We start from the raw sequence: 23,912 nt of genomic DNA on the forward strand, positions 1-23,912 counted from the left end.
CACCATCGGCCAATATTCGGATCTGGGATCCCTACAACCTTGTTAGTACCTCGTATCAATGCTACAGTTTGCTGTCAACAATCTACATGTGATTTATCAGACCTATTAGGGAGGTTTAGCTGCACGTTCCGCGAGCAACGTGAACGTAAACGTCAAACAATTGTGTCGTTAAATCTCAAGTTTAAGCATACGTGCAGTTACCACTTTTCACGTCAGGTACAAACGTGCGCACAGACGTCATACGTGAGCATGAATTATTAAAGCCCAAAGTGGCGAGGTCACCCCGAAACAACACAAGTTGATGACATTCATGTCACGTATTTGCCCGCGTACTGTGCAGCTTGCAGCTAAACCTCGCCAATAATATGCCCAAAGTGGTGACCTCAACAACACAATTTTTGACGTTCACGTTCACTACAAAACCAACACAAGGTTTGAATATTTTGTAACATTGTTACTAGCAGTTAACAGTAGTAGTCTGTTTTTATATTTGCATATTTTATGGCTTTCCATACTTTTCCAACCTGGGTTGACAACAGTTCGGGCTAGTAGTGACGTTGCAAGAAAGGGTCTATTAGCACCTGTTTTAGACGGGTTCCTCAAAAGTTAAAAAGAGTGTTTAGCTATAGAGTCGTCTTGAAACCAACCAGCCAATCTTTGTTGTGTTCGTTTTCAAAGAGAGCGCTAGATAAATTGAGTGATGATCTTTTGGGGAAGTTCGATTTGCGCCAAAAGAAGTTGGTTGAAAGATTTTGTTATCTGCTCTAATTTTGATGGATGATGCTTTTCACTTATCCCCAAACCAGGCAGCAGTGGTTTTGGTATCCCTTCATGGCAGATGAACTACTAGTACGTTGGTCAATGGCATGGTTGGAACTACCTTAGTGGAAGGGGTTTTCCGTCTTCTGAACACTGCATGCGGGGCAGTTCTTGTGTTCTCCAGCTGTCGAGCCCAGGCTCTCCGTTGGATACAGACCACTCGAACCCAGAGTGTCCCAGAGATTGTCGCTACATCTCAACGTATGCTGCACTATAAACACATAGCGCAGGCCTTCGGGATCAGGCCGAGGTGAGGAGATGTACGGAGAACTGGGCAGGCGGAGGGGGTTCGTCATCATAAGCCGCCCTCAACTTTGTTTCAAGTACTGTCTGAAACGTCATCTCCAAGCAGCTGGCATTCCAACCATAACCTGGGAAGACATGGCCAAGGAGAGGCCCACATGGCGTTCACTAATCAAGAGTGGGGCAGCGTCAGCTGAGGATGCCAGGGCAGAAGCTGCAGAGATAAGGAGGATGCGGCGTCACGAGAGCGGTCCATCCCGAGGAAGCATCCCTCCAACGCAGATATTGTGGCCGTCAAACATCTGCCAGGATTGGCCTATACTCTCATGAGAAGGCTTGCCAACTCAAACTCCGCAACTCAACCCCCCCCCTCCCCCGATAGTCATACTCGTTAGCGACAGCCTGTATAATAGGTGCTGTTGTAGTTTTGTGGCGGGAAGTGATGTCCATTCGGTTTCTGTTCTACAGGAAAAATGAGAACATCCGACGTTCAGGAAGTAAATCCTCGGGAAAATATAATTAGCTGTTGCACATTTCAAACCAACCGAAATGACATAATGGTGAAAAAAGGGGATTACACCAAAAGGATTATGGTACTATAAAACAATGAAAAAATAGTTAGTGGCCTGACGTTTCGACCCTAACAGAGTCTTTCTTGAAGGCTAATAATGACAATTCATTACTAGATAAACGGGTGTACTATTACTAGTGTAGCAGAAGCAGTGAAGTGGAACAAATGAACAATGGACAATGCACAAGGGACACCGACTAGAAGTAAATTTTAATTCAATTTTCGGAGAAAAGAAAACTCAACTTCTAGAACGTGATTCAAACCTGTAAAATCGTGCCGGTATGGCAGGAAATTCAGTCGCGCAAAGATTACTTGTCTTCTTCCCCATCCTTAAAGCCCGGTTCATACTTCCTGCGGATGCGAAGCAAATTGTGAAGTCACGATTTAATTTGTAGCCAATATTTGCAAGGTTTTTTGCAAGGGTTGGAATGTGCTCAACTCTCGCGAAATATTCGCATCGAGTGGGGAGCTGTGACGTCAAAATTTGCTTCGCATTTGCATGAAGTATGAGCGGGCTTTTTAGTGAATTTTATGGAAATTTCGTCTGATAGCGTCCTTTCGCACATTCATGTACCTTATCGAGTACCAACAAACATCTGGTTCTATTATTCTCTTTTCAAAAGAGAGTCAGTTGTGGGGTCCAGATTGAACGAAGCAATACCAGGCCTACATGTAGACACAGTTAATAAACCGGTTGCAGTCTGGATGCTAAAAATTACTGAGGGTGGACTAAGTCAGGTGAGTCGGTGCGGGCGCTGTTGGTGAGTTGGCCGCGCTGTGCGTGAAAGGAAAACGAGAAACGTCTTGCACCAAGACTAGCTCGCGTATCACGCCCATGTTTAAACACTTTTTACTGGTGTTAATTATATCATCCGTGATGCCCCCTCGACCAATCAGAATGCATAAACTGTCTTAGGTATTTATGAATGGTTAATATCTTCCATTGTCTTAAGCAAAAATTGTCACTTATTGAACATGCACGTATGCAATAATTGTTGTTATTTAGTTGAAAAAAGCTGTGAAAGATTACAAAAAATACGTTAAGAGTTTTCGGGTTGCAACCATTAAGATGATTTTGAGAATTTTTCTCTTTTATGTATAACAACGAAAATACTTATGTCTACCAAACTAACCAAAACAGAATAGGCGGGTATTTATACCGTTTTTTATTTAAAATCAAACAAAATCATTTTGTAACAAAGCCCGACACTATCTATACCAAACACCCAATATAGAGTTGAAATGAAACTCATTTGAATTCCTTTGAAAATTCGTTAGTTCATGTTATACAACTAGTCCAAAACTTATAGTAGCGCAAACAAAATATTTTACAAGCTCTTTAAAGAGTTACCAGATTTTACAAAAGCCTTTTACAAAAGTCCGCTTATTACAAATTATAGCTGATATTATATATTATAGATAGCCTTATTCTATCTAGACTAATTTATTGTTCTGTCTGTAGGTGGTGGTCTAGCAATTCTCTTGTTTCCCACGGCATGTCTGAAGTCAAACGGTACCTTATGCAAAATTATATCGAAATTTCGAAGAATTGGATCAGCAGTTACTTCAATTCTAAAATGTAAACTTATTTTTCTTTTGATTTAACACATGGCAAGTTTGTTTTATGCTGAGGCCATCCGCTGTGAACCATAAAGGGGGTAGAAGAGCACTAGTACGTTTATTCCAAAAAAGCTAATGGTTGGCGAATAGCAATCTTTTTAAGATAATTTTGATTACCTCTTTTTCCACAGTTCACTTTTCAAAAATTCGATGCCAACTTGACACCATCGGCCAATATTCGGATCTGGGATCCCTACAACCTTGTTAGTACCTCGTATCAATGCTACAGTTTGCTGTCAACAATCTACATGTGATTTATCAGCCCTATTAGGGAGGTTTAGCTGCACGTTCCGCGAGCAACGTGAACGTAAACGTCAAACAATTGTGTCGTTAAATCTCAAGTTTTAGCATACGTGCAGTTACCACTTTTCACGTCAGGTACAAACGTGCGCACAGACGTCATACGTGAGCATGAATTATTAAAGCCCAAAGTGGCGAGGTCACCCCGAAACAACACAAGTTGATGACATTCACGTTCACGTATTTGACCGCGTACTGTGCAGCTTGCAGCTAAACCTCGCCAATATGCCCAAAGTGGTGACCTCAACAACACAATTTTTGACGTTCACGTTCACTAAAATACGAAGCCCTTTTCAGTTGAATATTGTGACATTATTTTAATAAATGCTGTTTGATAGACCAAGTTTTCTACTACAATATACAAGAGGTTCAGAGTATGGTTAGACTACGTTAATTTACTGTGGTTTGAGCGAGCTCACGAGCCGTGGAATTTGCGTTGTGCTCGGCGTGAAGTCGGGCTGTGTCAAGGGAGACCGGGAAGTTGTCCGACCCTAGCTGACAGCTACCCCTTCTAGTCAAATAATTTGAGGGCGAAATCAAAGGAATTTGCAGCTTCAGACTTTTATTGAAAATATTGGCAGCAAAATCATTACAATGGGGGCAATGTAAACCACACTTTCCGTGAACAAACACATGACATTATGTGAACATTCTCGTAGAATTTCCTATATTGGTGGGCTGTGTGTAACCATTACAACTGGCATTGCTCAGCCACCGGTAAGGTCTCATGGTACAAACTGAAGAATTTTGTTCAGTGATTTCGAGAAAGAAAACTCTCGATTGAACAAACAGATTGCAACAGTAATCATGTCTTTTTAACGCGCGTTGATACGCAGTACGCCGTGTTTGTTCATATGTATACCTATCTCAGGTCACGTGACGTTTGTAGTGCAATCGGTCTATTGTTATGATTTTACATCATACCACCTTTTAGTTTGGTAAACCAGCCCAGCGGAATTTAAATCATAGGTGACTCAATGTAAAGCAAAAGTCAAACAATTTATTTTTTTGTATAAAGTTATTGGTACGTTAGAAAAACAGTTGACCGTGGATTTGTTGGAATGACAGATTGTTCATATTCTTGATAAGGATGCTTTGGTTTAGGTTAGTCATTATTTATTATTGGATGTTGTTAATTTCCTACTGTCATCCACGATTTTGTATCGTTTTCGACTATGACGTCATCGACACTCGCAGACGATGCAAGACCTTGACCGAGTACCTCTCAGCCACGATGAGGTCACCGGTAGGAGTAAACGTCATGCCTAGAGGAAAGAACAAGCCACGAGCTACACAGCCGATGTGCTCACCTGATGCATCGTAATGATGTATCTCATTGGTTCCCAAGCCATCGCACAGAACAGACACATAGATGTCTCCAGCATCGTCGCAGCACACACTAGGCGGCTTGACAGGTTTGCCGTCAATGGAGGTGCTGATATTGAACACCTCGTTTCCCATGAAATCCACACAAACTAGTTTCATCTTGCCGAAGTCTGTGATGATCAGACGCTCATTGCTGCTTACAGATAGACAGCAGTCGCTACTAATATCGTCATGATGTATTGTGGAAATGATGGATCCATCCATATTAAGGAGAGATATTACCTTTCTCTCACAGTCAGCCACTGCAATCCGATCTTTCTTGTCCACAGCAATACCACGAAGTAGACTCTTTGACTGCCCCTCAACTTGATTCTGTGGGGGTCTGAACTGACGAATGTATCTCAGTTCTCTATCATAAACCTTTACATCCTGTCCGTCAGTAACCAGAAGCAGGTCATTAGAGGTCACGGCGACATTAAAAGGTTGTTTTAGTTTACCGTCCTCTGTTCCACGTTGACCACCTGTAGATTTGTAACTACCCTTTGATGTAAATGTGGATAATAGCCACCTCTTTGAATCAGTAACGACAATGTCACCATTGCTAAAACAAGCAACGTCCCTTGCATCAAAGAACTCCCCATCACCTCTCCCACATTTACCAAACTCTGTCTTAACCTCCCACTTCTCTTCCTCTAGTATTTCACCGAGATCTGCATCAGTGACGACATCATGACCTTTGAACCGGATGAATGACTTGCTATGCTGCACTGTTTGAAACTGGAGTTCTTTGTGGAAGTCTAGGTTGTGCATAACTTTTGGCTTGAGGTCCAGCAGCTCAAAGTTATCAGCATGTTGCATCAAGTCATTGACTGATGCTACGATCTGCTCTGCACGGCTCATCTTATCGTGATTGCTGCTCTGTATGCTGTCAAATCCCTCTCCTCTTTCTTGACCGATTTGGGTGACTCTTTCTTGAAGGAGGCGAGATGCGTTTCTTATCTTAGTGATTTCCTCGTCCTCCTTAGCCACAATATCTCGAAGAGCCTGGTCGACCATGAGCTGTAATTCTTGCTGTGAGTGCTTGACAGAGTCATCCACTTTTTGGAATTGCTTGCGACACTCATCAAACTTCTGCAAGGCTTCATCAACAGCTCGACGATAAGATCGAATGGAATCATTGATTTCAGAGAGATTGTGGTTGGTTGCTCGGTGATCAAAAACAGCACATTTGAGACACACAAGTAAATCGCACGTGTCGCAATAGAAACACAGTTCCTGGTCAGTGTGTTTGCGGCACTTTTGTGCTGCAGCTTTATCCTTGTCTTTGGTTCGCTCGAGTGACGAACCGACAGCATCAACGATTTGATGATGCCTGTGACTTTTTAATTTCGCGTGGATTGTCAGACATGTCTTGCAATAATTCACCTCACAGTCAACACACCGTGAGACGGATTCAAGACCTTCGTCGCATCCTTCGCAAGTCGAGACAGGAGAGTAAATGTCCTCCTTCTGATCTTCAAGATTAATGACGTCATCTATAAGCGAGCTCAAGAAAAAGCAGCTAAGAAGATCTGACAATTCCCCATCCGGGATTGATGTTTCCTTTTTACACATCGGGCAAATAATAATATCCGTCTTTGGATCCTGTTTGTCTATAAGTTCCTGAAGACATTTTAAGCAGAAGCTGTGAAGACAGTCCAGGATTTTCGGATCGGTGAACCGACTCAGGCAGATTGGGCATTCGATGTGTACATGTCTAATCTTGCAAGTGGTCTCAGTGTGTAAAGCAGCTTCAGCCATCTTGATGAGAATGGGCTCCTGTTACCTGATGAAATAAAACAAGGACGTGTTCGTTTTACAATCAGGGAGGTAAAATTATGGAGACTTTTAGACGCTAGGTGGCAGCACAATTACTGGGTTTGTTCGTAAGAGTATACTTGCCTCCTATGATAAATAACACAGGCAATGGTTTTGTAAGCCCATTAAAGGCACCTGGAAATAGTTTTTTTTTTTTAAACATAAGAGTATATGTTTATTAACAATAACACAATTTTTGGAGTAATTGTTTGTCACGATTTATATGTAAAAAAAATTACTTAAGTGCTTGTGGGGTTGACTCCGCCTACCCCTTTTGTGACGTGGGAAAAGGAAGACTTTGCCTCGATCAAACTAGACCCCCCTCGATGCGTAGATAAACACACGTGCAAAAGTACATGTAATTCTAAGACGTGAGTTTGTACGCTGCGAAAAAGAATTTTATTTTTGCATTTTTCCGGCAATGCCGACCAGGTGTTTTGCTGCTGGATGCAGCAAAACAACTAAAGATGGGGTCAGTCTTTATCTGTTTCCTACAGATCCCAAGTATAGGCGGTTGTGGGCTGCAAAAGTCATATTAACTAGAGCAAAGTGGTCCTGTCCGACGTCTTTTTCAGCGCTATGCAGCGAACACTTCGAGCCGTCGTGCTTCGTATCCTGGATACACCACTCATTTGACATGACGAGAAGAGCCATTCTTAAAGTCACCTGGAAATAGAATTTGTTTTCTTTCAAACATAGGAGTATATGCTTACGAACAATAAAACAATTTTTTTAGTAATTGTTTGTCACGATTTATATGTTTAATATATATATAAAGTTGTTTGGAGGGCTGACTCCGCCTACCCCTTTTGTGACGTCAATCGAGGCATACAAAGTACATGTACGTCCAAGTCGTGAGTTGGTACATTTCAAAAAGTGTTTTTCTGCATTCAGCAGCAATACACCTGGTCGGCATTGCCGGAAAAAAAAAAAACATTTGTTTTTGAAACGTACAAACTCACGACTTGGTCCGTACATGTACTTTGCAATTGTGTTTACTCTACGCATTACAGGCAAAGTCTGCCTCGATTTACGTCATGAACAGCGCCCTCTCGGGTCGGGGTCTACTCTTAAATTTGTAAATAACATAAGAACTGATTTTTTTAAACCTTAGTTAACTGTTTATTCACATTCCACTCATCAAAACACATATATTAATGACAAAAGCTTTATTTTGAAAAAATACCACTTCCAGGTGACTTTAAACACGACGCCGTCCCAACAATTTTTCCAGCTAGTGGAAAGTCGAAGAAGGTATCTGAAAGACGTGACGAACCCAGAAGAGCATTTGCAAAACGTGAAAAAATTCGGGTAAGTTTGAACTTTGAGGGTATGTTTTTAGCTTTTGCCAAGTGACACGATTTTTTTTGGGTACCGCATGCGATTCACCGTGCGTGCAGATCCTATGTGACCGTCCGCACATTAAACAGCAGCCATAGTGCGTGCGTGCAGTTTGCTCCGTGGCCGTATTTCTATAATAATACGTAGGCAGACCCACATCTTACAACCCATTTGGTCACTAAAAAATCGCATAGTTAAATAAAAATAGCAGCAATAGCTTTTGTAAAAACCACTAGGCGTTCAACATGTTCAAGTTTCAATGTACGTATGTGTGTAAAATCGTGTCTAAATTTGTTTTGATGTGCCATGTTCCCAGACGTAATGTACGGGGGCCTGACTACAAATTTTCTCTTCAAATATCGCGCCTTGAATTACGTCACGAACAGCGCCCTCTCAGGTCGGGGCCTACTCGTAAATTTGTAAATACAATCAAAACTAATATTTTTTAACATAAGTTAACTTTTTATTCACATTCCTCTCATAAAAACACATATTTTAGTGACAAAGGCTTTATTTAAAAAAAAATACCACTTCCAGGTGACTTTAATTACATTATATGCCTTCATAGCATTGGATATAGAAATGTGTTGTGATTGGTCCGGTGTGATGTAGTATGTCAGCTTGCACTTCCGATCCTCTGCCTTCATAGTGTGCATAGTGTATGTACGCCATTGTTTTATTCAAAATGTAATGTGTACATGTACGTGTGAGTTAACTGTGAATCTCCATGTGAAATGAATGAGAGGTCAAAGGTGCATTAGGCAACATCCGGTCAAGCTGGTATATTGGGGTTATTCACGAGCCTCGAACACTGATCATTATAATAGAGATCAGTGTTCTCGAAGTGTGACGTCAGACAGGCTAGTTTGTATGGTACTCGAAAATAAGTGACAATGCCTAGGATTTTTGAACAATGGACTAACACGACTTATTGTGGTATTTGTATGATGGACATGAGTATAATGTTAACAATAATGTTCCTAATTGTTCCCCTTTATACATTGTACTTTACCCCAAGAATAACACCAACGCCCAGCCGGCAATCACACTGTTTAGCAAGGCCCTTTTCATTTTGCAAAGGGTACTCCAGGGGAAAATCTCAAAAGTCTATGGGAATGTTTTGAAGGGGCACCAAGGCCATGACCGGGCACTGTCATGGCATGCGTGTAATTTAAAGCATGTATTAGTACTTGTTCCATCAGTACATTTTTAAAACTTCTTCGAGGCTACATTATAAAACTGAAGTTTTGATGTTGTATGTTTCGTCAATTCTTAATGTTATAAATGCACACTAGTCCAGTCATACTGCAGCTGGACCTGGAAAAAATTGCAACAGAATTTATTTCAACTGTACTGGGGTCTATAGACACCCACGTTTAACATATCAAAAGTCCTTCAAAATCCAAGTGGCGGAAAGCCGTCAAATTTGCATAATTATGTTAATTAGTTTCCGCCATTAGCTGAAAATGAAAAAACATGCATATCTTGACAACAAAGAGGGCTAGCATGCTCAAAATGGTTTCTATACCCATGTTTTCATGGTCAAGAAGTCCAATGAAGAAAGGAATAATCTTTAAAAAGTGACGAAAAGTCTTCAAATTTGCACAATTGTGTTAATTAGTTTCCGCCATTAGCTGAAAATGAAAATCCATGCATATCTTGACAACAAAGAGGGCTAGCATGCTCAAAATGGTGTCTATACCCATGTTTTCATGGTCAAGGAGCCCAATGAAAAAATGAATTACCTTTCAAAAGTGTTGGGAAGCCTTCAAATTTGCAAAGTTATGCTAATTAGTTTCTTCCATTTGGTGGAAAAACATGCTGCATATCTTTCATTATGTGCAGGTGGCAAGTCAGTTTTCACTGGCAACAGGTTCTGTTTGACCATTGCCAATTCAGTTAAGCGAGAGGTTGTCTTCAGCCGACGCACTCTCGGGATCGTGTTGCATCATTCGTCAGCTGATCTACGAATATTAGTCTCCTCCTGCCCTTGCTGTTGTTTCCATCCATGGAATCCCACAGAATAAGGGTGCCAACAGCTAGCTCTGGATGGCGGACAGAGTGGCCAGTCAGCCTCACCCTTCGTTCCCTGAAGGGCATCGTAGGGCTTGGAGTTGGGCATAAGGTCCTCTTAAATATAGTGCACATCAAGGGCCATCCGTGTATACCATTCTTGTTAAGACGCCGTCTAGTGCTCTTTGTTGATTGGCTATCAGAGTCCATGTCTTGACAGGATACAGAAGAACATACTCAAGGGTAGCAACAAACAGCGACTCTTGTTGATTTCGTTGAGACCAGCTCTCCACAGATGCTCTTGCCAGGAAGGGCCTTCCGTACAACAGCTCTCCTAACTCTTTCTCACTCTTAGTTGATCATATGAGGACGCCAATGTATTTAAGCTCTTCAATGACCTCTAGGGGAGCTCTAGGGTCTGCCCACAGAGTTGATTTGTCAACTCAGTGGGCAAACCGTCAATATCGTTGCCTTCTTCGAGTTGAGCTGCAGGCCAACTCGGCTGCACTAGAGCTAACCATCTGCAAGCAGTTTTTGTACCTCAGCTACTGTGTCTGAGAGGAGAGATGTCGTCAGCATAGTCAAGGCCTGTAATCACTACAGCTGGCACTCTCCTCCGGCGCTCGGCAAGCGTTTAGCCTAGCTCTTCCTCCCTGCCATTGATAGCAGACCCCAAAGCAATCTATGATGAGCACGAACACGAATAATGCTAGTGTGTCCCCCTGCAGAGCTCCAGCCGTGATTTCAAAGAGGTATGTGGTACCATCTGGGGTGACCACCTTAGCCCACAAATTGTTGTAGCTTGCAGTGATTGCCTTTTCTGGACTCCATGCTCGAAGGGTCTGAATGAGCTTGCATTGGTGGACGGTGCCATTGGCTTTCTTGAAGTCGGTGAAGGTAATGACACATGACATGTTCTTGTCACTGACTCCGACCAGTATTTGCCTCAGCAGGGCAAGGATCTGCCCAGTTGTGGTTCTCTTTGGACGGAAACCATAAGTCAGAATCAGATAGTTGTATGTCTTCATGACAAGATAAGACAGAATGATCCCCGGTATAGTTATCTGGTGTAGAGAGGTGGCCCGATTTGGGTAGTGGTATGATGTTAAGAGTTAAAACCAACCCATCGTGGGTAGATCTCCCAACTTGTTGGCTTTGTTCCAGTGGGATATCATGAGTAGCTCTTGTGCCAAACCACAATCCAGTCGATTTAAGTCATCGTTCCCCCCCCCTCATTCTTGAATTTGGTAGTAACTTCGCATACTGTGGATCTTGTCAGATGCCTCAGTAGGTGCCAAATTGCTAGCCTCGACATATTTCGAGCTCTGTCAGTCTGTTAAAGTCTCGTCACTGAAGTTCTTCAATCGCAGTTTATTAAGAATATTTGATTGATCTCCGCTGTAGAGAAATGCAGTGCCTTTTCAGCAGCATGGATGATCTTCCTTTGGGCTTTCCACCATGAAATTATCAGCCACTTTTGACAGTCATGCCCAACAGTAATCCATGCGACGATCAACACCTTTCCAGGAAGTATTTGTTGATATATGGATGTTTCTACAAAATGTCCAAGAAGCCATTGCAGCATCCCTTGTCCAATGACACTGTGCTTGTTGGAATGACACCGACCTGTTTAGTGCTACTTCTCACCATGCAAATACTATAAGGCAGATCCTTATTCTTCATGCCAAAGCCGAAACAAAATAATAATCGCATGTGGAACATCCGGAAGGAGGAGCTTGGCCCTTCTGTGTGCTCAAGCACTTTTGGGGTGTGACACGACACCAAGGCTGTATGGCATTGGAAAGCAAGTAGGCCTGTCCCCAAGATCCGTACCAATGAATTGTCAAAAGTGGCTGATACTTTCATGATTGAAAGCGCAAAGACAGAGGATATCATCCATGCTTGTGTGAAAAAACCCTTGCATTCCTCTTAAGTGTGATTAAGAAACTGGTCTGAACAAACTCTGATTCAAGAACTTCTACATGTATACACGGGTATATACACCATTTTGAGCATGCTAGCCCTATTTGATGTCAAGATATGCATGTTTTGCCACTAATGACAAAAACTAATTAACATAATTATGAAAACTTGAAGGCTTTTCGACACTTTTGAAAGGTTATTTATTTCTTCACTTGACTCCATGACCACGAAAACGTGGGTATAAACACCATTTTGAGCATGCTTGCCCTCTTTGTTATCAAGATATGCATGTTTTGTTACTATAATGACAGAAACTAATTAATAGTTATACAAATTTGAAGGCTTTTCAACGCTTTTTAAAGGTTATTCCTTTCTTCTTTGGACTCCTTGACCATGAAAACATGGGTATAGACACCATTTTGAGCATGCTAGCCCTCTTTGTTATCAAGATATGAATGGTTTCTCATTTTCAGCCAATTGCGGAAACTAATTAACATAATTATGCAAATTTGAGGCCTTTTCGTCACTTTTTAAAGATTACTCCTTTCTTCATTGGACTCCTTGACCATGAAAACATGGGTATAGACACCATTTTGAGCATGCTAGCCCTCTTTGTTACCAAGATATGCATGTTTTTTCATTTTCAGCTAATGGCGGAAACTAATTAACTTAATTATGCAAATTTGACGGCTTTCCGCCACTTGGATTTTGGAGGACTTTTGATATGTTAAACTTGGGTGTTTATGGAACCCATAACCGTTGAAATCAATTCTGTTGCATTTTTTTCTAGGTCAAGCCAGTATTTCTGATAGATTGACTGGACTACACTTCAAGACTAATAACTTCATCTTGTTCAAAACAAAAATGACAAATAAACTAGAAATTAGTGTTACCATAAACAAACACTAGGTGTTCGGGTATCTTCGTGTCAGTGTTGGAATCGATGAAAAGAATAACTTGTTAATAGCTCGTCAACATGCAAAGAAATCAAAATGAAAACGGATTACTTTTATACATTAATTTGTTTGTTTCTACCACCATAGTTTCAACGGGAACTATAAAAAAAAACATGCATACAACGAATATTCACAAGAAAAAGCCAAGCTGAAAATCTTTTTGCTCATGATAGGATTTTTCAAAACAATAAACTTTTGTTATAAACAGATTTCTTAACTTATGACGTCAAGTTCTTATCGAGAGATTTGATATGAAGTACGTACTTAGTAAACTTACACACAACAAATTGCCAGCAGACGAAGCAAATATTAATTTGTTTACGTCATTATCTGTAAATTTAAAGGATGGGTCAAACTTTATTTCATACAGTGCGAACTTGTCGGAAGTCCAGATACTTTAAACCGCTCACCAAGGCGCCGGGAGATTTTGTTCAATTTATCTTCAGAATTGAAGGGTCCATATAATCATAAATCATACAGAGCAATATTTTGTTCGACTTCCTTTTGATCATCTTCGCTGCAGATCTCCAAACTGCCCTTAGGGTTACCCACAAGTACATGTACATTGTATCACGTTCAATGAAGCTATAATAGAATATTTTTCAAAATAAGCCATGCCATATGTTGACAATTATAAAGTTCTGTTGCTTTAAAACTTTGAATACTCATCAAGTTTCGGTGCATGAAACATTGATGTCTAGTAATGATGTCGTTAAGAATAGTGTGTGCATTAAATTAAAGGATATTTGCTTTATTTTAAGATAATGATTTTCCTACAGACGAGCGGGCTGTTAGCTTTAGACTATTGAAAGGGGCACTTGTTTTTAATAAAAATGTAAAACGAAGGCAAATCGAGGAACCGAATGAGTTAAGTACTGCTTCTACCTGTAAGGTGTATCATGGAAATAAGGAATGCAACAAGGCGAGTGGAAGTCTGTCACTCGATCCAAAACCATTCCGCTGAATTTTTTTATTCCCGTTGATCAACACAACTGATTTTTTCACGTAATTAAAAGTCTTACGAACCACTGAAGTAGGTGGCCATCTCAGCGAAACTTTGTCTTCAATTCCACCATCACCATATGCCATCACAAGGGCAAAAAGGAAACAATTTTACGCCGAACATGCATTCGTTTCCGTTGCGTAAGTTGCGCCATATTATGTTATTTTCAAGTACGCGCTAATCCTCCAATCAGATTCGCAGAATGGAATGGAGTGGTGATAAAAAACTTTATAACACCCCTTGCAAGTATTGTGCCTGCTCATTGGTTTAGAGCGCGTCACATGACATGTCTTAGTTTTGCTAGACGACGGCCGTGTGATAGAGCGTCGGTTTGCCATGCGCTAGTCCGAAGACTAGCACATGGCGCCGTGCGCTAGTCCGACAGACTAGCACACGGCATGCAGTATCCAGACGTCCGTTGCGTGTACGAGGATGATAAATTAATAGTCTGTAACCATTTCGGATTGTCCGACACTACATGCAACACAGTAGGTAAAAGTGTTTGCAATCTGTGTTCGCGTCGTCCGTGGATTGTAGCATTCAGGTCTGTAATTAATAATAATAATACAGGTTTTAGAAATGTTTGGGGTGTTATAAAACAAATATTGACTGCTTTTACTCGTGCAATGGTTAAAAACTATGACTCCCTCGGTGATCCCCGGAGCGTTCTATTTTCCCTCGGCTTCGCCTCGATGATCCCCGGAGCGTTCTATTTTCCCTCGGCTTCGCCTCGGGAAAATAGAACGCTCCGTGGATCACCTCGGGAGTCATAGTTTTAACCATAGCACTCGAAGCAGTCAATATTTGTATAATATTGCACGGCTACTATCACTACCTTGGATATAAGCGCTATATTTTTCCGTATTCCTCCCGCGCTTGTGTGATAACTTATAATTAGGGAATAACAGTGGTCATTACCACGCAGTGAAGACCGTGTACGAACACTGTTATTCCCATTAATAAATACCTTTTTGGGCGAATTAAACGGCTAAAACTGTCCAAATTGTGTGACTTTTCTCTTGGCGGTACTTCCAGACATGTTCAGGGGCCATATTTGAGCTTTTGATGGTTCCCATCTCTTTCGTGCGTTAATCACATTACTGATCTTTGAGACCAGTGACTCTTTTAAATAATGATCTGTTCAGCGCCTTCACTGGGGTCAAAGGAGGCAAATGATTGGACGATATCTGTTCGTTGTGCATTAAAACGCGCGCATGAGCTCGGCGTCAGTTTATACGCGCGCACATGTTACACGCGCGCACTCAAAAAATGATACATTTTCAGCGCGCGTACGCAAAAGTGCGCGAAGTTGCAATGAAACTTACAGGGATATAAATAAGCGTGCGATACAGTGCAACGCGCAAGGTTTACACAATGTATGCTGATTTAGTGGCCACTTATTCGCTATTTTCCAAAGCCGGTCTTTATACCACCGTTAACACTCTCACACGTGACCGGGTTTTGACCAATCAGAGACTTGAAACCGTCCAAGGTATTTATTAATATGCATTGGTCATCGGCACAGCGTAAAACGGAATACAGCATCACGCCACTTTAGTGAATGCGCACGTAGTCACAACAACAGTGTAAACAGATGACATTCTCATTACTGTTTCATTCGTGCTATATGTAGGCGCATACTACAGGCGTCGGCTAGAAACTTTTGAAATCTTCAACTTATGTTTTGAACCTGAAGTGAAGGTCAAAGTGGCGCGGGGGGGGGGGGGGGGTCATGTCTGTGAAGCGTTCAAAGCTCTTTGCAAGACCTTTCCGATGAGGTATAAATTAATAATAATAATAATAATAACACTTGTAATGCGGAGGTATCCACCCTGCTGGGTGTCCAAAGCTATTGTTGTAATAGCTTTACTTCTTGAGTTACGATTTTTTGAAATAATAAACTTTGGATTAGTATATTTAAACAACTGACGACGTCATCGTGACGCAACAACTTTTGTATTATCTACTGGTCATTGTCTACCTGCATGCACAATTTCATCGAGAGGAAGAATAAAAACTAAAAAGAAAAAAAATGAACAATATCAAAGAGTTGCCCGAACACCTAATAAACAAATTAATCAACAAGAGGACTTCTAACTAATAGGGTCTGATGACAATGACATTGCGGATCCTAGAAACACAAACTTTGAAAACATCGATACTTTTGGTATAATGTAGGTTTGAGTTTACCGCGAATCTCAGTGTGAAATGATTGTGAGGTCAAAGGTACACGTCATACGTCAAAGTGTGACGTCATACGTTCGGGCTACTTCATACGCTAGGCCTATTATGTGTCCATGCCCAGAATTTTGTAAACAGTTGACTTACGACTCCCATACATTTAAAGGAATTGTGGCATTTGGAGGCCATCATAGACACGATGTGTGTTGTAATTGATTTTGCCCTTGTATTTCCCTTTATACTTTACACCAAGAATAACACTAATGCCCAGCGGGCAATAACAGTGTTTAGCATGAACCAAACTCTACACTGACCCGAGTCAGTGAGTTTTTGTTTTCAGGGTCAAACTGACCAGCTATTTTGCAAAACTGCAGTGTATCTGAGATCAATCATTGCTTAATGTTGACTCGAACATTCGACCCACTGACCCCCATATTTGAGATTTGGCCCTCACAAAATTGACACTTAAATATTAAACAGTGTTAAAGGAACGTTATAGAATTGGTAGGAAACAAAATTAGTGAAGATCACAGATTTACATAAAACTTGCACGGTCTAAGCTCTAGCATCGTGCAAATCGTATCTCTACAATAGAACTCAGCATGTATGTATTGGCACCGCAATATCCGACCCTGTTGTTTTGAACTACTCTGTGCCACAGGGGTCGGTACTCGGCCCGCAGTGGTTTACGCTAATACCGATTCGTGACATCATCCTGAAATTTAATCTCATTCAGTAACATTTATTCAATGCTGCAATTCATTACAACAAAAGCACAATAAGTTGAAATTACCCAAGTAGCACAGTAACATGAGATAATAAATATATTTGGTGCACAATGAATCAATAATAATCGGCAGAATGACAACATTTAGGAGTAAGGTAAAGCAGAACGCTTTTGTACCATAAGCTATGGACAAACAAACATAAAACCACGGAACCGTGACAGGACAAAGGACAAAGGAAGCGGACAAGACAATATGAGACAAGGCCATCACAACTTACAAGTTACACCTTTTGAGACTATGAATAAGAGTCAAGGAACTGAGCTCTTAGGTTTTTAACAAACATAGATAAAGACGGTGAAGATTTAAGAGAATCATTTAAACTATTCCACACGTTATGTCACGCCTGGTAGAACTTTCAGAGTCAAATGATACATATTGCTTTCTGTTGCACAAGTAACTTTTGAGTAAGCCAAGGGCTGTTCCTCTCACTCCATAGTGCTCCAATTTTCTGACAAGTATGTCGTGATTTACTGTATCAATCTGAATTATCATGTGTACGCAGACGACACTCAGCTATACATCACGTTTAAATCTTCTCAAGAAAACGCCAATGCATCTATTGCACGACTTGAGAACTGCATCCAAGAGATTCGACGTTGGACACAACAAAACTTACTGAAGTTAAATGATGATAAGACAGAGTTCATTCTATTTGGGTCACGTCAACAGTTAACTAAGGTTTCAGTGCCATACATCTCAATCGGTGCTGCTCGGATAGCTCCCTCGCTGAAAGCTCGGAACTTAGGGGTTATTTTGATTCATCGATGACACCTCAGCCACACATCAACAACATTGTTCGTTTATTATCATATCACATCAGGAATATAGGTAAGATTCGCAAGTACTTGGACAAAAGTGCCACTGAAAAGGTCATTCACGCATTTGTTACTTCTCGTCTTGACAACGGCAATACACTTCTCTAAAGTCTTCCTAACAACCAGATTTCCCGACTTCAACTGCTGCCCGCATTGTGACACTGTCTAGAAAATTCTGTGCTATCACCCCCATTCTGAAACAACTACACTGGCTCCCTATCTCTCAACGAATCATCTTCAAGCTGATGCTCATTGTCCACAAAGCTCTTAATGGCAAGGCTCCGCACTATATTTCTGAACTGCTTCAAGGTTACACTCCATCAAGGAATCTTCGATCAAGTTCTGTGCTTCTCCTCATTGAACCCAAGTCTCAACACTCATGGGGTGACAGGTCTTTTTCTTCAGCCGCACCACGCATCTGGAACTCTCTACCTCTTAATCGTCGATCTTGTCTTTGTACGGCAAAATTCAAGTCTCTTCTCAAAACTTATCTTAGGTCACAAGTTTTCAATGCTCGGATAGCTCCCTCGCTGAAAGCTCGGAACTTAGGGGTTATTTTTTCCCTTGTGGTTTATATTGATATCTGAAACAAAAAGTCGCATCCCCTTATGGTGATCCCCTCGCTGCCGCTTCCCAGGTTGTATCGTAATTTGGGTGTGATCCCTGGCTACACGGCAGTTAACGGTTGTATGGCTTCTGACTGGCACCCCCCGAACAAAGATATTGACAAAATAGGGACACCGCCAATATAGGGCTAGACAGCTCAGTTGGTAGAGCGCCGGCACGTTAAGCCCGAGGTCGTTGGTTCGAATCCCACTCTAGTCAATTCTTTGCTCAACCCCCCCCCCAAAAAAAGTTGTCAATGACTAATTTTGTTGTGTCTGTTTTTCTTTGTTTTGTGTGTTTTGAACACCCAGCAGGGTGGATATGTGCGCATAACAAGTCTTATTGTTATTGTTATTGTTACTGTTACTGTTACTGTTACTGTTACTGTTACTGTTACTGTTACTGTTACTGTTACTGTTACTGTTACTGTTACTGTTACTGTTACTGTTACTGTTACTGTTACTGTTACTGTTACTGTTATTGTTATTGTTATTATTATTATTATTGATGTAAGTAGAAAACATCCCTTGAAATATTTCTGTCTGAAATGTCATATTTGATGAGAAATAAATAATCTTACTTCGCATTTGGAGTTTATCGCTCAGTGAGCGTTTTATTCATTTTTATTTTGGCATCGATGCAATGTAAAATAAACGATTCGTCAATTTGCCCCTCACAAACCAATACAACTGGTAAACTTGCAAATTCGTGTTATCTATCATTTTAAATCTTAAGTACAGAAGGCAATTGGCGACACTTTGCATGGTTTTTAAAGCTGTTTGTTTCAAAGCCCAAACTGTTGTTATTTGATTATTTATTTGTTTTGCATCTTGTTTTAGTATTGATGTTATCTATGATTACAAGCCGGGAGTTTCATCGTTAACGTTGAGAGGGTATAAGTCCATTTTAATTTCACAAAGGGCACTTCCAAACAAACATGACACTATATATCAACTAATGAATGAATAAGAGGACTTCTAATTAATAGGATATGTTAATGACATTATTTGTGTTGATCTTGAAATAAACTTTCAAAAAAGGTTTGTGTGAACTGATTATTGTACTGCACGTACACACACAAGTGTTCATTAAGACACAATTTACCCTAGTGCAAGTAAAGTCCTACCTCAAGCTGTAGATGTGACTAATGCTCACTGCGTACACTTGAACCTCTTTGATGAATCGGATGTGGAAGATTGCCGGCAACAGTAATGGATTCTGTACGATAAACAACGTTCAGGTTTACATAACAAAAACAGTGCACCTCCTTCGCCAATCTACAAAATGTTGTACTTCCGCAATTGGACCATGGTTGGGCTTAAACCACACGGCCTTGCGACCGGTATGCGTTGTAGCATGGACATTTCTACCTCCACGGTTGTAGTAGTAGTTTCTCACAACTGGGAAAACTCCACATACCCTAACCACACATTGTGTTCGTCATGGTTCGATGGTACAAAGGTGCGTATTGCATTATAGGTGCACCTATTTCAACCTTTGCGTGTGTGCTACATATGATGTTTTCCTCACATGTCAATGGCTGATGTGTTTGTGCATAGGGCAATTAGGAACAGCTCTATGGTTCGTGGAACAGACTTGATGCGACAAAACAAATGAAAGATTGAAAGAATGAATGAATAAATGAAGACTTTTTAGGGGATGTCGTAAACTACACTGTAAAAAAATTGGGTAAAAAAATGCCCAACTTTTTACCCATTTAAGGGCGAATAGTGAACTCCTCCAACTTTTGGGCAAAGTATTACCCATCAAAGTTGGGCGCTCTGATTGCCAAATAATTGGGTAATATTTCATCATCAATAATAGTTGGGTATATTTTGGTAACCAACAGTTGGGTAATTTTTTGTTTACCCATTTTCTGGGTATTTAATAATTATCAATTACCCACTTATTGGGCGATGATTTTATTCATGATCTAGTTAAAATGTTTAACCATTTTCGGTGTTATCCAACAAATGGTGAATGTATTTAACCCTTTGATTTACAGTTTCTCCTGTGATACGTCATACAACCAGGCATATAAAATATGTTTCCACGATGGCAAACGGTGGTGAGTTGTGACCTTGGCATCTCTCTCAAAATCGTGAGGGTGCTCAGTGGTTTGTAGATGCTTTGGAAGGTTAGTTTTTAACTAAATAAAGTTTGTTTCCTGTTCAGTTGTTGTACACAGTCGTGACAGTTGCAGCGCAAGCAATGCAGTGATAGTTCCATGCATGTATTTCATACACAAAGCAACACAACAACCACGCATACATGCCACAACCGGCGTTGCACATAATGGCATGATAAAACTGAAACTATTACAGTAGTGTCAATGTGTTGCTCGCTCTGCAATTGTCACGACTATATGTACGACTGAATAGAAAACACAACTTCATATTTAGTTAAAAACTCACCTTCAAATTGGATCTATATCCACTGGACAACCCCGCTCGCCACAGCCACTCCTCCACTCGCCATGTTGGAAAATATCTTTGTTCTACTGTTTAATGCCCAACTTTTTGGCAACTCTTTAATCGTAGTGCGCATGATCGGACGATTTTGACCAACTAATGTGCATAATTTTAACCAACAATCGAGATTACCAAAAAGTTGCCCAATAAATAAGCAAAAGTGTAACCAACAGTTATGATGAATTCAGATTACAAAATATTTTCCCAACACTTGCCCAACTTTTGTTCCGCTTTTTAAACAAAGAATGGGCAAACAAAATGTTTGCCCAACAAGACCAATTATTTGTTTTGTTGGGCAATTATCGACCAATAATTGTTGAAGTTACTTTGCCCAACAAATGATTTGACCAACGTTTTTGCAGTGTATCATTATAGTATATTTCCTAAAAAAGACATACAACGCTCATTTTCGTCTCACTAGCTGCATACAACTTGTCAGATCGAGTTTCAATACAAGAGCGTTTACATGTAATACAAAATACTGGTTTGTAAGAACTGACTAATAAGGGGATCAATGTGTGGTGAAGAGATTTTAAACTAGTGGTTTAAACCCGCCGAGGCCTGGTTCTTGATAATTTTACCGAGACGAAGTCGAGTTAAATTATCAAGAAACAGGCCTCGGCGGTTTAAACCAATAGTTTAAAACCGATTCAACACACTTTGATTCCCATTCATAAATACCTTTTCGGTCAAAAAACATCAAAACTTTTTGGTCAAAAAGTAAAAAAAATGCGAAAATTATAATTGTTCATTGATTTCTTTCAACGCAACACCCCTCCAGCTATTTGAATGTATACAGTACAACGTATTGATCTAATCGGCATCCCGTGCGCAATGCAACGGTAGCTATTTCTCACAACTGGAAAAACTCACACGTATAGTGTTGCACTGCATTCTACGGTGGCCTATTGCAACCATTGCGATAGTGTGCGCTGAATTAGTCATTTCAATGACATTTCGTAGCTGAAATGTGTTTGTGGAACTTCACGTTTGCAGTCTGAAGTATTGACCCCAAATATTAAATACTTTGGTTGGTTGAACATTGAATAACTGGTTGATTGTTTGGCTGTAGTCAGATTAGGTTCCAAAATGAACATGACACGACGAATCAAAATTCTAGCTTCATGCACGCTAATTGAGGCAGTTACCTTTCAGTTTTCGTTTTCTTTTATCACCCCTCCCCGCAAATTCCACGTAGAACATATAAATTTATTTGAAACACTTACTTGTTGTTGAAATATAAGTTTGAAGATTGTTGTTCCTGTATAAAGACTCATTGAAAAGCTTCTCAATTTTCACCAAAGCAGAAACTTCACTCCGAGTGCTTGATGTGTTATTGTGGGGGTAATTTATTTCTTGGGAGGGGAGGGGGCGGGGCATTCTGAAGGGATAGATGCAGATCAAACAAATCCCGTTTGTACAATACTTTATACAATATCAATTAAGATCGCAGTACAATTGCACAGCACAAAGGACTGGTCTCAATTAATGCAAATGACACAACAACTACATGGAAGTATTTGAGTCAAGTGTTGTAAAGTTAAATTATATTTTGATTTTTTTTTTAATACATTCTATTGAAAAACGGAAGACTGGAAAAGTTACTCAAAAAAATTAACAAGAAACATAATTATAGTGAACATAAAACAAAGTGCTCAGGAACAATATCTATCTTTTAAAAACTACTTTTCTGTATTTAAATTGTGCTTTTAATGCTGCTGTGCACGTGGTATATATAGAACACCGTACCTTCCGACATCATAACGCCATGAACTGTGTGCATTGAACATAACCTTCCTAAATCGTGTTTATGCAAATAAATCAAATGGTGTAAACCACTTGACTTATGATAATACAAGCACAATCCAGTTTGGTTTGCTTTTTACGCTACATGTTCTCGGCAAACCAATTGTCAAAGTGGCGTCCATGCATGCCATTGAGATATAGGCCTACAAGTTTTTTCGTTGCGTGCGGTATATTCCTATTTTCACAAGTTATATGTCAACTGTAAAAGAACAGTTCTTTGAAAACAGAAGATCCGTGTTGTTGTTACTTACAACATGCTTAACAAAGAAGAAACAAACGACCAGAAAAATGTTAGGGGAGGGGGGGGGGGCACTTCAGATGAAATTAGATGGAGTATGCGAGCGCGTAGCCATTGCGGCGTGGGGTTCGGGGCCCGCTTAAAGGCCCAGAATGACATCAACATTGGTGGGGGATTGCTGCCCCCCACTCTTAGTTCCGCTGGCTATACATCAGACTAGCACGTCTCTCAAATGAAGGTGAACAGTGAAATACAACACATCACCGAATAGGTTTTATCTTGGTGGGTTTGGGACAAGTGTGGCACTGTCGGAAAGCCAAACTCAAGGGCTCTCTAGAAATGTATAGTTTGGGTCCATGGGACGAATCTAGAAGTAATGAGGGGCCGGGGAAATAAAAGAGGACAACCTGAGGACTTCACTGAGAGATCGAGGGCCGAGGGTGTTGAGAACGAAACAGTAGCAGCCGGAAAGAACCGTCACCCACAGCTGACCAAACCATACTTCGAAGGTATAAAAGCTAGAGAGACAGTTGTTTTATCTGCAGTTAGCCTTGGTTGTCCTGAATCCGACAATCAATTTGTGTGGCCATCCTAAAGCATCTTCAGCTCATATTCTGGAGTAGGCCTATGTGGGCATACTATACTTAAGTTGCATCACGTTCTTAAACAGTATGTTATCATACTCATAATTTAAATTACGGGCAATTTGACTCCCCACATGGCTCGCGTGTAAGACAGTAGCTGCATGTGACGTCATCATGCAGTACAAGGGGTCAATAGACCTTTTCGCAAAATGGGGCGCGCGCGTAAAGCTTTGAATTAGATGCATTGTGGTCTAGCTGGTGATCAAATTTGACCCATATCTATCCCACAATGCACCTCATTCACCAGTCTGCGCTTGCGCAATGGTATTTGCGAAGAAGTCTATGGGCGGAGTTATCCTTTTGCCGCCAAGTACGTCTCAAAGTTAGTTCGCTAAAAGGAACCATTTAATGGTGCAGGATTTCATTTGACTTTTAAAAAGACCAGAGAGTG

The 23,912-nt window shown here is 40.7% G+C and overlaps 1 protein-coding gene across 1 annotated transcript; it reads right to left on the bottom strand.

Moving 5' to 3' along the window:
- Positions 1 to 2,803: 2,803 nt before the first annotated feature.
- On the bottom strand, positions 2,804 to 6,679 carry LOC139936320 (uncharacterized). The gene has a single exon (XM_071931116.1). It carries the CDS (start codon positions 6,677 to 6,679, stop codon positions 4,727 to 4,729), a length of 1,953 nt encoding a protein of 650 aa, XP_071787217.1. The 3' UTR covers positions 2,804 to 4,726.
- Positions 6,680 to 23,912: the final 17,233 nt, after the last annotated feature.

Source organism: Asterias amurensis, chromosome 4 (genome assembly GCF_032118995.1).
Source record: "Asterias amurensis chromosome 4, ASM3211899v1".
NCBI lineage: Eukaryota > Metazoa > Echinodermata > Asteroidea > Forcipulatida > Asteriidae > Asterias > Asterias amurensis.